The sequence below is a fragment of the Schistocerca serialis genome, chromosome 10, assembly GCF_023864345.2.
Source record: "Schistocerca serialis cubense isolate TAMUIC-IGC-003099 chromosome 10, iqSchSeri2.2, whole genome shotgun sequence".
Lineage (NCBI taxonomy): Eukaryota > Metazoa > Arthropoda > Insecta > Orthoptera > Acrididae > Schistocerca > Schistocerca serialis.
This window is the reverse complement of record NC_064647.1, coordinates 130,537,471-130,553,770: the sequence shown is the minus strand read 5'-3', so window position 1 is coordinate 130,553,770 and position 16,300 is coordinate 130,537,471. Positions and strand designations below refer to the sequence as shown.

Sequence of the window (16,300 nt, the reverse complement as noted above, 5' to 3'; positions counted from 1 at the left end):
AACGTCCCTTTAGAAAAATTAATGAATTACTGTGCTGATAAACCTCTTACATTACTTGATTTTCAAACAGCTGAGCAGAATTGAACGTACTCAGACATTTCGCTCTCTACCTATTCAAATCAACGCTAAACTGACAGCCAATATTTTTAGCGCAACGCAATCTGACTTTCAATAATCCTTACAAGAGAATGGCCCTGACTAACATTAACCTATACGTTTCACAAATCACTTACCTCACAAAAATCTTCGTTACTTAAACTACTGCAATACAGCGAGCGCCACTACTGCCAGCTAAATAAAAGATTCAAGCTACTGAAGGCACTAACTACTGATAGGCATAGTTAGGAAATGAAAGATTTTGATAGAGAACAAGCAATGTATTTTTTCCTTAATAGTGTTCAAAAGTTATATATATAACTTTTGAACACTATATATATATATATATATATATATATATATATATATATATATATATATATATATAAAATCTCAGTCCATGATATCCAATATTACAAATTTACTCTTTCTGATGGACACACGTCCAGATCGTCCGCTCTCAAAATTCCGCCGTCTCTCTCCCCACATCCACCACCGCTGGCGCCTCACCAACTGCCCAACACTACAATAGCATATACTCCAACAATGCAAACCAACCACAGCCTTCACACAGCACAGTCGGTGATTTTCATATAGAGCGCTATGTGGCGTTACCAACATAAAAACCTAAACAGCCTACTTACACATGGAAATTATTCTTTTATGTCTTAAGACATTTTCTATCCCTTGTCTGTCACGACTGTCGAATCTTATTAATGTAAAAAGTTTGCGAGGATAGGAGAAAAGCACAGTTAAGAGTAGTACACTGTCGAGTCACCCGTAATATGACCGACTGTCAGAAGCACGAACAATCACGTTTTGCAGCACGGACCGATGCGAGATGCGCATGAGGAGAATGAATAAGGCTCTGGAACAGGGATCCCCAAACTATTTTGGACAAGTGACCCCTTTTCCAAAATGAACTGTTACCTCAGACCCCCATGGCCAAATTACCTACTTTTAAGATCAACCCCCTTATTCATAATGGTCCGCTAACTTAAAACAGCTGCTACAGAGTGTAGCTGGTACCTACCTACTTAACAACTTAAGTGTAAGTAATTTTTGCTAATACTTTTATACCCACCTATTTAAAATATGTTGTATGTTGTGTTTACCACTTTTTCAGTCACTTTACTTCAATTAATTTAGCTATGTAATAACTTTGTAATCTCTTGAAATTAATGAGTACTTCTATGAATTATTATCGTTCAAGCTCCAACGAATTTCAAAACGCAAATGAACTTTCAACCTAATTTAAGCTCGTTAAATAGTAAAATATCAGGAACATGTTTGGACTTGATCATGAATTCGTTCGTGTTAAATCGCGTAAGCGTCAAATAGAGAGCAAGTCTAAACGCGCCTGAAAGGCGTACGCTCGAACTCAGTATCTTGCACGAACTTGTCCACACAGACTTGCCGAGTTTTTCATCTTGTACGGACTTGAGACTTTACATTACTACAACAATGCTATTTCCTACAAAAATATTAATTATTCTTAGTACACGTAACAAAATAAACAATACAGTACCTACCTATATTGAAAATTTTAAATAAGAACTTGTGTTAATTTAATAGGGGTCGATTTTTAGACCTCGTCGACCCCCAAAATCTGTTTTCGTTTATGTCGACCCCTAGGAAACCGATATCGACCCCAAGGGGTCGATATCGACCACTTTGGGAATCCCAGCTCTAGAAGGTACGGATAGGGAACTGGAGTCATGCCGACTCCAGTGCTGCCGGCCGGAGTGGCCGAGCGGTTCTAGGCACTACAGCCTGGAACCACGCGACCGCTACGGTCGCAGGTTCGTATCTTGCCTCGGGAATGGATGTGTGTGATGTCCTTAGGTTAGATAGGTTTAAGTAGTCCTACGTTCTAGGGGACTGATGACCTCAGACGTCCCATAGTGCTCGGAGCCATTTGAACCATTTCTGAACTGCAGTGCTGTCGCCAGCTGCGCTGTGTTCCTCGTTTGAGCACCAACGGTGCAAACAGCCCGATCGACGTAGTCTCGCATATTCTCGATTGGGCTTAAATCCGGGGAATTTGGTGGCCAGGGGAGTACTGGTGCTCTTCCAACCACGCATGTACACTGTGAGCATGTTGCATTGTCCTTCTGGTACATACCAACGCAGCGAGGAAAAACAAGCTGTTTGTAGATGTGGACACGATCCTCAAGGACAGATGCATACTTGTGTTGATCCGTTATGCCTTCCAGAATGGCCAGATAATCCAAAGAATGAGCTGACAACATTCCCCGCATCATAATTTTTCCCTGTAGATTGTTGTAGGGTGTTTGTTTTCAGACGTTTCAAGCCGACGGAGCGTAAAACGTGATTCATCTCAAAAGACGACATGTCGTCGGCCAGTGGACGTCTAGCTGCAGTATCGGCATACGATTTCCAGCTATTGGCGATGAGGAATAGCGATAAGCATGAGTAAATCAACCAGGCCCCTGCTGCGGAAGCTCGTATGTATCAGAGTTCGCTGAAGAGACACTATTGATAGCCTCAGGGTTGATCTGCGCTGTCGGTTGCCCAAAAGTTACACGTCAGTTCGCCCGTATAGGTTTCCGCAGACGTCATTTATGGCCCGTGGTGCCGTTTTGGATACCATCTCTTTACCATCCACAGTATACTTTAACCACAGCGGCAAGCGAACGGTTTACAGGTTTAGCCGTTTCGCAAATGTTCCACTCTTGCGCTGAAAGGGACTGATCATGCACTTTCGGACGTTAGTTAAATCGTTCCGTTTCCGCATTACGACAACGCCTACTCGTTTTCCTTCATTGCTACTGCTTCTACTTGCCTTCCGTTTGAGAGTGTGTAAGAGGTCCGTAGGCCCTTACTATAACTTTGCACTCGGCACAGGTCGATAGGGCGAACAATCGATTGTGACGTGTTGCGAGATCGAGTGTTGAGTTGCGCCAGAGTGGTGTGTGTGTGTGTGTGTGTGTGTGTGTGTGTGTGTGTGTGTGAAGGCCATTGTTGAAATACAGGGTCCTTAACGGAGAAGGGTGTCGCCATCGCCGTGGTTAGATCCCTAAGTAATAGATTAATACCGGGAAAGTGATGAAGTATCATTATGAAAGTGATCTGTGACGTTACTAGTGCCGATATTTAGTTTCGCGTCTACCGCGCCGGCCTAACCTTGGATTGCAGTGTTGGATTCAGTGATGGATTAGCGTGTGACGCTAATGGAAAATGAAGAAAGCCTGTGCTGAGATTAGCCGTAATTAGATATGTATGGCGAAGGCAGTGGCTGTCTTCCTTTTTTGTTTTTTGAGAAGAATATAAGTTCGTAATTAGTAAAACTGTGTTGGTGTTCCTTATTACCATTCAGTATTATAGTATTGAACAGGACGAACTGGAAAGTAACAACTTCCGTAGCAGTCAATTCCGATTACCAGCTCCATTAGGTTCACGGTCATGTTAATAATAAATATTGGGCTGCTATTCGATCAGATCAGGTCGGGATAAAAAACGGAGGTGTTACAAGTGGTTAGTGGTGGAACACAGCTTGTCGTCACATCAGTGTGACTGGGCTGTATATTTAAGACAACGCGTAATGTGCGGTGTCAGGCAGGGGTCAGGAAATGGGCCATCGTCCCGTATGAAGTCAGACTTGTTGACAACCTGTTGAGGAAGCGGGGATACTGTAGTGGCTTGACGAGGACGTCATCCTCGAGCACACAGCAGACTGTTCGAGAAGAAGAAGAATTCTGGAAGAATTTCCTCTACTTCTTCATCTTCTGCTTCTGACGTTCGTATGTACATTCTTGTTTTAGGCATTGGTTTACTGCTTATCCTATCGTTTATCCATTCAGAGCACAGTCTCTGTTACACTTTCTTGTTCATGATGGATTCTACTCCTGCCACACTATTTTCTAAGGCTGTTGATATTACCCTATATTCGTTTAACCATAAATCATTATTTTCTTTCCATTACACTTCACTGACCCCAGTTACATCTAGAGTGACCATTTGAATTTACCTTTTCAGATATTCTAGGTTCCCAACTACATTCAGACTTGTGACATTCCACACTGCGATTCGTAGAATGTTTCTCATTCGTTTCTTATCCAGTCTTTCACTGATGATCACTTCCCCTTTGGTGGTCGCTTCCTGGTGATCTGAATGGGAAACTAATCCAGATTATATAATTTACACACGTTGTTGGGGCGTAACTATCTGTCATCTTCAGATTCTCAAATCTACCTATACAGGATGATGCATTTAAAACTGTTCGTCGGAATATTTGGTGAAATAGACATCGGATTAAAAACGAAGTGATAATAAACGTTGTGTACCTCAAAGAGGGACATCCATTAACGCTCGACCCCCTTGCACCATCCCTGGGGACGGTAGGGGGGGGGGGGGGTAACTTTGAAATCTTAAATAGGAACCTCTATTTTTTATTGCAGATTTGGATTCTCCGTGGAAAAATACGTACCTTTTGTATGAAACATTTTTTTTTTCATTTCATGATAGGTGGCGATGTAATCGGTCATCATCGTCATCAGTGTTCTGCCTAAAGGCAGGTTTTCACACGGTAGTTCTCCAGGCTGTCCGGTCTTCTACCATCCTCTTCAGGTCTGCATAATTTCCTCTTCCCTTTATGTCGTCTATCACCTTGTATCTCCTTCTTCCTCTCAGTCTTCTCCCACAAACCAATCCTTCCAAAGCATCTACTAGCAAGCACTCCCTTCTCAGTGAATGTCTCAACCAGTTCTTTTTCCTTTCTCTTGCAACATTCAGAAGACATCTTCTCTCACCAAACCTTTCCAATACTCTTCCATTACTCACTCTTTCCATCCAGCTTATTCTCTCCAGTCTCCTTCACATCCACATCTCAAATGCTTCTAACCTTTTTTCATCCTCTGGTCTCAGTGTCCATGTTTCTGCCCCATATAGTGCCACACTCCAGACAAAACATTTGCCAAGCCTTTTCCTTAGTCCTTTATCTAATTTGCCACATAAGAGTCTCCCCTTTCTGTTCAATGCCTCCTTCGCTATGGAAATTCGAGTTTTCACCTCCTGGTGACATCTCGTCTTCAGTTATTGTGCTTCCGAGATATTTAAATTCCCTTACTTGGATAATGGTAGATTGTCCTATTTTAATATTGGACAGTCTGCGTCTTGTACTGATGACCATATTCTTTGTTTTTGCTGTGTTTATTTGCATCCCATATTCCACACAAGCTTCATTCAGATCTTTGAGCATGTTATTCACTGCCCGCTCACTTTCTGCCACTAATACCATGTCATCAGCAAATCTTATACATTCTATTCTCTTTCCACCAATACATATTCCTCTTTTCCCATCTAAACTTTTCGAAATAATCTCTTCAAGGTATATGTTAAACAACAGTGGGGAAAGGCAACAACCTTGTTTAACATCTCGTCCAATGCTGCTTCCTTCTGAAATTTCATTTCCAATCGTTATCCTTACTTTCTGGTGTAATCGGTAAACATGGAAATCTAATGACAATTGTTGCAAAACGGTACTATCTCAAATAAATACACATCCGATTAGGACAGTCAAAGTACTTTTTTGATACTTTTGATAATGCTATTATGCGATACCTCCCACAATCGAATGAAGCATAGACTGTGATCATGCGCTCAGTCCGCGGTCAGGCGGTGCATGTTAATTCAATTATTGGGACTGTACACATCTCGTTGCAATTGTTCCACGTTGTTAGCGACTGCAGAGATGATCGATATCATTACCGCGTACTTTGAGGCTCATAGAAATGTTGACGAAGCTCGTCAAAGATATACTACTCTCCAGAATGAGATTTTCACTCTGCAGCGGAGTGTGCGCTGATATGAAACTTCCTGGCAGATTAAAACTGTGTGCCCGACCGAGACTCGAACTCGGGACCTTTGCCTTTCGCGGGCAAGTGCTCTACCAGCTGAACTACCGAAGCACGACTCACGCCCGGTACTCACAGCTTTACTTCTGCCAGTACCTCGTCTCCTACCTTCCAAACTTTACAGAAGCTCTCCTGCAGGTGAGTGCTCTTCTAAATTTCGTGACAGTCATTTAGTATCGGCATGAGTTACTTTCAGTCTTTCCCCAACCGTCACGCTAGATTTATCAGATTTGCATTTGTAGAGGTCGCCATTATTAAATGTTTATTGAGAAGTTGACACTGGTTTTCGTTATCATCATGTGTGATGGAATAACTGTCAATGAGATTTCGAATATGATTTCGGTTGATTTGTGAATTGTCTAAGTTTGATATGCAAACAAACACAGTTAATTATAATATGTGTTCCACAGAGGTAGAAATTCTCCTTCCCGCCCAAACCCGTGCAACCCACTTATGTACATTACATCTATTGGTTCACCAACCTATTCGATATCCAAACTATTGACAACCTTATTACGACCGTACGTGGGCCAATCGGGGTCGTATCTCAAGAATTCGGGACAATTTATCAGCAGATTAAACGGCATAGTGGTACAACCAGAGGACGTATTACTTAGTTTTGATGTGGTATCGTTATTCACTAAGGTTCATCTCAATAAAGTGTTGCAATAGGTGAATCGGATTTTTTCTCCCAATGTTGCAGATGTTTAAATATTGCCTCATAACTACGTATTTCAAACCGAACCATAGGTTCTACGAACCGGTGGATGGTGCCGCTATGGGGAGCCCCTTACGACCGGTTGTGGAAAACTTCTTTATGGAGAAATTCGAGGAGCAAACGTTAGAAACTGTGAACAAGAAACGGAATATTTGGTTGCATTGCATGGATGATACGTTTGTTTCGTGGCGGCATGGCTGGGAGGAACTGGATCGTTTTCACAAACATCTGAACGGGATCAATCCGAAGATTGAGTTTACCATGCAGGAGGAGGCAGGTGAAAGATTAAGTGTCCTTGATGTGGTAGTTTTCAAGAAAGAAAATGGTAGCTTGGGCCACATCGTTTACCGAAAATCCACGCACACAGACAGTTACCTACACCGGCATTAGAACCACCACTTACAACAAAAGCGAAGCATGATAAAAACGATGGAGAATACAGCAAGGAAATCTGCCAACTGCAGCTACTTGACGCAGAATTAAAACATCACATTGAAGCATTGCTCAGGAATGGGTATTCGTTCGCTCAGGTGAAAAGAACGTTAAGACCACCGAGTAGAAATAAAAAAAGAAAATGTTCAAATGTGTGTGAAATCTTATGGGACTTAGCTGCTAAGGTCATCAGTCCCTAAGCTTACACACTACTTAACCTAAATTATCGTAAGGACAAACACACATACACCCATGCCCGAGGGAGGACTCGAACCTCCGTAGAAATCATAGTGATGCTCGAGTGCCGGTGAAAAAGTTGTCCTGCCTTTCATTAAGGGGAGTTATAAAAGAAAAAATTGTTTTTTCACATTTCCGGATTTTGATCTCATTATGAAATTCATGAAATTTGCAATTTTCCGATTAAAATGATTATATATATGTATATATAAATCTCAGATGGGAAGTAATTCATTTTATTTTTTTAAATATCATCTACACCGGTTGGAAATGCTAAAATTTTTACGTGCACTATTTTAAGATATAATAAGATCGGTAATTTTTTATATAGAAGGCTGTGGATTGCTGTATTATAAAGGTAAAATTACGAAGAGGATGGGCACCAGGTTGAGGAAGTTGAAACAAAGTTTGAGAGACAAGAAACTTTTTGATGGTAAAACCACAAGAGGCAGGCTGACAGACAAAATGATTGATGAACTACAGCAGTATTATGGGATGTTCATCAGAAGCAATACTCATGGTTCGTTGAAAATGAAACAGGCAGTATGGGCTACCTTCTTTCACAGACTGTCAACTGATGAAAAACCAGTACACCACCTTTGCCCTCCTGGGCCTGATTCATGGAGCAATTACCGCAATGCCCAGTGCTCAGTCGTACAGCCATAAACATTCCATCTCAGCAGCAGTAATGGACACCTTAAAACATATTTAGAGAGACCTGGCAAGTTCTGAATTATGGAAGAAGTGTCTGCATGGTCAGACTCAAAATCCCAATGAGTCGTTCAATAATCGTATATGGACTCGCTTACCAAAAAATGTTTTTGTTGGAATGAAGAAACTAAAGTGGGGAGAGGGGTCAGTGATTCTGTCATTGCTTTTAATGATGGCAACATGGGTAGGGCGGAAGTGCTGCAGCATATGGGAATTAATCCTGGAGCAAACTGCATCAGAGAATTTGGACGGATGGTCAAGGTTCGCATTGATAAAGCAGGGTACGCAGCACAGTTGACAACTAAGGAGTCGAGAAAAAAGAAAAGAAGAAGAAACTTGGAAAAACATCAAGAGGATGAGATACAGTATGGTGCAGCGTGCTTCTGAGTGACTAAAAATAAAAAATTAAGCATATATTGAGTTACAGTCTTTTGAAACCTTAGAAGCCGTTCCTGAAAATTTACATTTTCCTCTGCATTTTTCACTATATCTCAGAAACCGCTTCGAGTAGACCTCTCAAATTTTCTGGGAGTAATAACATACATCTCCTGAGTCTATTGAACTAAAAGATGAACATAATGTTACGTTGTTGTTGTTGTTGTTGTTGTTGTTGTTGTTGTGGTCTTCAGTCCTCAGACTGGTTTGATGCAGCTCTCCATGCTACTCTATCCTGTGCAAGCTTCTTCATCTCCCAGTACTTACTGCAACTTACATCTTTCTGAATCTGCTTAGTGTATTCATCTCTAGGTCTCCCTCTACGATTTTTAACCTCCACGCCTACCTTCAATGCTAAATTTGTCACCCCTTGATGCCCCAGAACATGTCCTACCAACCGGTCCCTTCTTCTTGTCAAGTTGTGTCACAAATTCTTCTTCTCCCCAATTCTATTCAGTACCTCCTCATTAGTTATGTGATCTACCCATCTACAGCATTCTTCTGTAGCACCACGTTTCGAAAACTTCTATTCTCTTCTTGTCCAAACGATTTATCGTCCATGTTTCACTTCCATACATGGCTACACTCCATACAAATGCTTTGAGAAACGACTTCCTGACACTTAAATCTATACTCGATGTTAACAAATTTCTCTTCTTCAGAAACGCTTTCCTTGCCATTGCCAGTCTACATTTTATATCCTCTCTAGTTCGACCATCATCAGTTATATTGCTCCCAAAATAGCAAAACTCCTTTACTACTTTAAGTGTCTCATTCCCTAATCTAATTCCCTCAGCATCACCCGACTTAATTCGACTACATTGCATTATCCTCGTTTTGCTTTTGTTGATGTTCATCTTATATCCTCCTTTCAAGACACTGTCCATTCCGTTCAGCTGCTCTTCCAAGTCCTTTGCTGTCTCTGACAGAATACAATGTCATCGGCAAACCTCAAAGTTTTTATTTCTTCTCCATGGATTTTAATACCTATTCCGAATATTTCTTTTGTTTCCTTTACTACTTGCTCAATATACAGATTGAATAACATCGGGGATAGTATACAACCCTGTCTCACTCCATTCTCAACCAGTGCTTCCCTTTCATGTCCCTCTACTCTTGCAACTGCCATCTGCTTTCTGTACAAATTGTAAACAGCCTTTCGCTCCCTGTATTTTACCCCTGCCACCTTCAGAATTTGAAAGAGAGCATTCCAGTCAACATTGTCAAAAGCTTGCTCTAAGTCTACAAATGCTAGAAACGTAGGTTTGCCTTTCCTTAATCTTTCTTCTAAGATAAATCGTAGGGTCAGTATTGCCTCACGTGTTCCAGTGTTTCTACGGAATCCAAACTGATCTTCCCCGAGGTCGGCTTCTACCAGTTTTTCCATTCGTCTGTAAAGATGTTACGTGTAGTTAAAATTATTTAGGATAACGTACAAAAAAATTACAAAATTTTAACCGTGCAATTAAAAAATTGTATATCCGAAAACAGTGGCCGAAATGCAATTATTATAGTTCAGTAGACTCAGAACAGAGGTTAATGTCCTTTAAAAGTTTCATGTCAATGACTACAGTGAAGCCAAGTCACTTAATTTAATATTGTCGGGATAGGGCGTTCCAACTGCCGTTAAGAACGTCACTGACCGCATAGGAAAAACCTTGAAGAAGCGAAACATGGCGGTAGTATACAAAGTACCCGGAAGATACATCACCTAAAATCGGCCAAGTATGCTGTCCAATCGCTGGAAAAAGAAGGAATTTATAGCGTTTCGTGTAGTTGCGGGGAGGTGTTCGTGGGTATTACAAAAAGAACAGTCAGGAATCGGCTGGGAGAGCACGGGTTGCTCCTCCCCCCTGGGGGGGAGGCGACTGACCTGCGCAGGGCGAGAGGTCGAGGGTGCCCTTCTCGAGGCAGGTCTGCTCGGTAGGGCAGTAGCAGTGGTGCTCCGGGTTGCCCTTCATGTCGGGCAGCTCGGCCGTGTACCTGTTGCCGGGCACGCCCATGTACTCCGCCTTGCGCTCCCAGTTCGCGCCCAGAGACCTGCAACATTGCAAATACCGTGACGGAGGCAGGAGGACCCCTAAAACCGGGTTCGATGATTTAACGCAGATTTTCATCTACTGGGTGGACGCGAATCCCACCGACTTAAACTGGAATACTTTTCAGTGATATTTTCTGACTGTTTTCATGTGTCTCTTGGTCACAAAAATAAAAATGGCTTCAAAATAGCTGGCTAGTAGCGAAATAATAGCCACAGGCTGTTAATGGAAACATGGTTCAAATGGCTCTGAGTACTATGCGACTTAACTTCTGAGGTCATCAGTCGCCTAGAACTTAGAACTACTTAAACCTAACTAACCTAAGGACATCACACACATGCATGCTCGAGGCAGGATTCGAACTTGCGACCGTAGCGTTCACGTGGTTCCAGACTGAAGCGCCTAGAACCGCACGGCCATACCGGCCGGCTACGCTGTTAATGGACCCCCATTTTTTATTCATTAAGCGTTTCGGGTTCTGCCCGCCTTCAGATGACTTGGTGAGAAATATACGAGGGTCACTCCAAAAGAAATGCATACTGTTTTTGTAAAAATACATTCATTCTGCACATGTGAAAGTTTTACAGTGTGTAGATACATCCTTCCCACTTGTTTTAAAACTTAGTTCAACCTGTTCCCGTGAGTGGCGCCGTCACAGCATGTCTTCAAGATGGCTGCTACACTTGACTTTTCAGAAGCAACGTGCTGTCATAGAATTCCTGTGCTGAGAAAACGAGACAGTGAGAAACATCCACAAGAGGTTGAAAAAGGTGTATAGGTGTACTGAGATGCTGCTGTCGATCGCAGTACAGTAAGTCAGTGGGCAAGCAGGTTACGTGATGAAAGCGGGCACGGCAATATTGAGGATTGTCCTCGCAGCGGCAGGCCTCGTACTGCACACACTCCAGACAATGTGCGGAGAGTTAACGAATTGGCTACTGCTGACAGACGCATCACAGTGAACGAATTGTCACTCTACGTTGGGATAGGGGAAGAAAGTGTTTGCAGAATACTGAATGTGTTGGCGTTAAAAAAGGTTTGTGCAAGGTGGGTTCCCGGGATGTTGACAATGACTCACAAAGAAACAAGAAAAACGGTATGCAGCGAACTTTTGGAACAGTACGAGAATGGTGGAGATGAATTTCTTGGAAGAGTTGTGACAGGTGATGAAACATGACTCCATCATTTTTCACCAGAGACGGAGAGGCAATCAGTGGAGTGCGATCATGCAAATTCACCCAAGAAAAAATAATTCAAAACCACACCTTCTGCTGGAAAAGTTATGGCTACGATGTTTTTCGATTCCGAAGGACTCTTGCTTGTGGACATGATGCCAATTGGAACCACTATAAATTCTGATGCATATGTGACGACACTGAAGAAACTGAAAGCTCGACTGTTGTGTTCGACCACATCGGCAAAAGCAGGATCTTTTGCTGCTGCGCGACAATGCACGGCCACATGTCAGTCAAAAAACCATGGAAGCGATCACAAAACTCGGATGGACAACACTGAAACACACGCCTTACAGTCCTGACCTGGCTCCATGTGACTATCATCTTTTTCGGAAACTGAAGGACTCTCTTCGTGGAACAAGCTTTGAAGATGATGACTCTCCCTTGTGCACGCAGCTAAACAGTGGCTCCAACAGCTTGTCACAGAATTTTACCGTGCAGGGATACAGGGGCTGGTTTCAAGATGGCGCAAGGCAGTTGAGAGGGATGGAAATTATGTGGAGAAGTGAGAATATTGGTCGGCCGGAGTGGCCGTGCGGTTCTAGGCGCTGCAGTCTGGAACCGAGCGACCGCTACGGTCGCAGGTTCGAATCCTGCCTCGGGCATGGATGTGTGTGATGTCCTTCGGTTAGTTAGGTTTAATTAGTTCAAAGTTCTAGGCGTCTGATGACCTCAGAAGTTAAGCCGCATAGTGCTCAGAGCCGTTTGAAAATATTGTTCCTAAAGGATGTATCTACACACTGTAAAACTTTCAAACATGTAGAATAAAAGATGGATTTTAAAAAATAGTGTGCATTTCTTTTGGAGTGACCCTTGTATATTGATAAAATCTTGCAAAATCACACACATGTAAAAATGGAGCTCCTATACTGAACCACCATACAGCAATAAGATATTTAAGACGTAATACATATATATAGTTAAAGGCTACCCAGCCCCTGACCTTCCTCTGTGCGAATGCGCACAGGTTGCTCGAACTCTTAGGGGAATCGTCACCTTAGTGTGCGCGAGTGATGAGTGGAAGGGCAAATGTCTATTAGGTACATTATGTATGTAGATTGTGGACAGTTGGGAATGTGGGTCTCACGGGAGGCGTTCAAGGGACAAGTCCATGCAGTCGCGCTATTCATCTGTGTCGTCGGCGACTCATATGGATAGAGCGTCTGCATGTAAGCAGGAGATCCCGGGTTCGAGTCCCGGTCGGGGCACACATTTTCAGCTGTCCCCATTGAGATATATCAACAGCACCTGTCGGCAGCTGAGAGTTTCAATTAATTATCAGTTATTCTAGAGAAGCTGCACGGTCATCAGTGGTATCTGTTCTTTCGAGAACAGTTACTGTCTTCATATATGTAATACACACCTTTTGATACAAAGTGATCATGCAACTTCGACAAAGTTGTCAAGTTACTAAAATGTAGACTTTCACGGCCGGAAGTATCATGTCCATTATAATTATCCGAGCTGTTATGGCGTGGTCGGTTGATGAATTTTGTCTGAATTACCAACGTTTCGTCTCCGACTGCGAGAGACATCTTCAAGGGGGCCCATAGGTCGATGGAAGGTCCAACACACCCACTGGCTCGCTACTGACTGCCGCTAAATTCCGTGTCCGCGCGCTCCCGCGCCGCGGTGTGACGTCACGTGTTTTGCAAACGTCAGTGCAATTTGCCGCTGTCCGTCGCCGTTGATCGCCGTTGCCATCACCCAGTAGTGGACGGGTGGTACACATCTTCTTTAACACCGGCATCCATATACCGTTTAATTTCACGCCCTCCTCCTTTCGGTTGAAATTATTTGGGTGTTTAGCGATTTCGATTGCCTCCCTGTAGAGCCTTTCGTAGTATCCGCTTGTGGCCGCTAGTACTTGCGTCTCCTCGAAACGAATATTGTGGTTCCCTGGCTGGAAAGCATGCTCCGCAACAGCTGATCATTCCGTTTCTCCTCTTCTACAATTTCCCTTGTGCTCTTCCAAACGTTTAGAAACAGTTCTTTTAGTGGTACCCATATAAACATCACCACAGCTTCATGGGATCCTATACACTCCAGCTTTTTCCAAAGGTTTGCGAGCGTCCTTGGCAGGCTTAAGGTATTCCTGTATCTTCCTGGTGGGCTCGTAAATTACGGTAATATTCCGCTTCGTCAAGATCCTCCCTATACTTTCCGTTACATTTTTAACAAACGGCAGGAAAACCTTAGATTTTGCAGTAGCCTGTACGTCAAACGAGAAATGCAACACCTGGAAACTGTCCTGAGGAGCAATGGGCACTCCACAAATTATATTAGAAGTGTAACAGAGCCAAACACTCAGCGAAGTAAGGAACCAGAAAAAGAAATAACGGGTACGGCCTTTCTGCCATACATTCCCAGAGTGACGGACAGAATCGGCCGTATATTGCGCAAACATGGCGTAAAGACGATTTTCAAACCGACAAGGAAGATCAAAGAGCGTCTTAGATCAGCGAAGGAGAAAAGAGACCCACTTGCAATGTCGGGAATATACCGTATACCATGCACATGCGGAAAAGTTTATGTCGGAATGACTGGACGATCCATCAACACCAGGATCAAAGAGCATAAGCGACAGTGCAGGTTGGGGCAGGTGGAGAAATCGGCCGTGGCAGAGCACGCACTGAATGAGACCGACACGGAAGTTCTGGCTGTAGAGAAGCATTATCGCACGCGCTTGTTCAGAGAAGCTGTAGAAATACAAAAACACGTGAACAGTTTGAACAAGAAAGAGGAAAGCCTTAAGGTAAACGGATCCTGGCTTCCCGTACTGTAGCGAACGACCGTCGCAGGTAGCAAGAGGAGAACCGCACCGGAAATGACCGCGGAGAAGCCCTCGGACGTTGGCGCGCCAGGTACATATAGTCTGCGGCCGCGAGCTCGGCTCCAGTTCACCACCGGCAATGGAGGGTGAAGCTTTGACAATGCCAGCCACTCGTGCTGGCGAAACGTCAGAAAAATCATTAGATGAACGTCGGCCGAAGAACCCGAGACAGAAGCCAATAGGCAGTTTGTCAACAAGTGGCTACGAAAGCCTTAACAATTTTGTAATATTATTGACTTGGTACATATGTACCGTGTATTTGTAAAAATTTTTATGGGGTCTTGCCGCTGTAGGTGTTGATTTTAGCCTCTGACTATGCCTATTTAGGTAAACTGTTTTATACTTGTTCTGAAGAAGGCGTGGTTAACCACGCTGAAACCTAGGTAAACACCAGGTAGTTCGTGCAGTCGAGGCGGATTTTTCATAATTATTTCGATACTTACGATTGCTGATGCGCTACAATGCTGAAAGTTCTGTTTTCAGTGTCGTCGTCTCATGTGGCTTTTCATACTGTGGTGCCGTTTTTTATTGTGCTGTTAGTGTCGCCAGTGTTTCTGTACTAGGTCTTCTCTGAGTGTATTTTATTTTTACGTGTATTATATACAAATGTCCCTCATTATACTCCTTTTTGTGTGTTTTAACCCTCATTGTTTTCCCCTCATTAAGCGTCAACTTCATCTTTTATCCCCCATTTGTTTGGTTTTAACGTTTCTCCTGTATCACTCCTACCATCTCTCGGCTGAAGAGTGGCGTATTGTGCTGCTTCTGACACACTGCTGCCCACTGCTGCCCACATGGGGTAGCGGTATGAAATGACAATAAAAAAATTGCAAGAATGTAACAAAATATATTGTTCACCAGGTCATCTGAAGATGGGCAGAGCCCGAAACGCGTAATGAATAAGAAAAAAATTCCAGAAACGCCCTGTGAGCATTGTTTCGCAACCAACCAGCTATTTTAAAGCCATTTTTATTTTTGTGATTACAATGGCCGAACAACTCCACCACGACTTTCAGTCATGCCTACGATGTCCCGTGGTCACTGGTGGACTGTAACTATGTATTTAAGATTCGTCCGAGCAGAATGTCGTAGAATGAATTAATTTTGCAGATACTTTCTGCAGTATATGTGGAGACTTTCTGCTGATGTGCTGCGAATACTGTAAAAAAGTAATAAATTATAACGTCATGCCTGATGCAGTGATTTTACCGAATGAATAGTGAATATGTAGGAATAGAGAAACGTTCTTTCTTTAGCCATTTTGTGGGCGGTTGTCGGCGAGAAATGTTTCGTAAATGTTTGGTAGCAACTACATCTACATGTACATCTATACTCTACAAACCACTGTGAGAGTGCACAGTGGAGGGTATGTCCGATTGTACCAGTTATCAGGGTTTCTCCTTGTTCTATTCACGTATGGCGCGTGGGAAGACTAATTGTTTGAATGCCTCTGCGCATGCAGTAATTATTCTACTTTTATCCTCACGATCGCTATGTGAGCGATGTGTAGTGGGTTGTAGTACGTCCCTAGAGTAATCATTTAAAGCCGGTTCTTGAAACTTTGTTAATAGACTTTCTCGGGATAGTCGTCTTTCTTTAAGAGTATTCCAGTTCAGTTCCTTCAGCATCTCTGTGACACTCGTCCATGGGTTAAACAAACTTGTGACCATTCGTGCTGGCCTTCTCTG

At 43.0% G+C, this 16,300-nt stretch overlaps 1 protein-coding gene across 3 annotated transcripts in view; it reads right to left on the bottom strand.

Moving 5' to 3' along the window:
- Positions 1-16,300, bottom strand: part of LOC126425091 (sensory neuron membrane protein 1-like) — a 454,807-nt gene that overhangs the window by 256,266 nt on the left and 182,241 nt on the right. For all 3 annotated transcript variants that reach the window (XM_050088008.1, XM_050088007.1, XM_050088009.1), the window contains one exon: positions 10,379-10,545. In XM_050088008.1, coding sequence (XP_049943965.1) covers positions 10,379-10,545 — 167 coding nt within the window. The remainder of the gene's footprint in view (positions 1-10,378; positions 10,546-16,300) is intronic.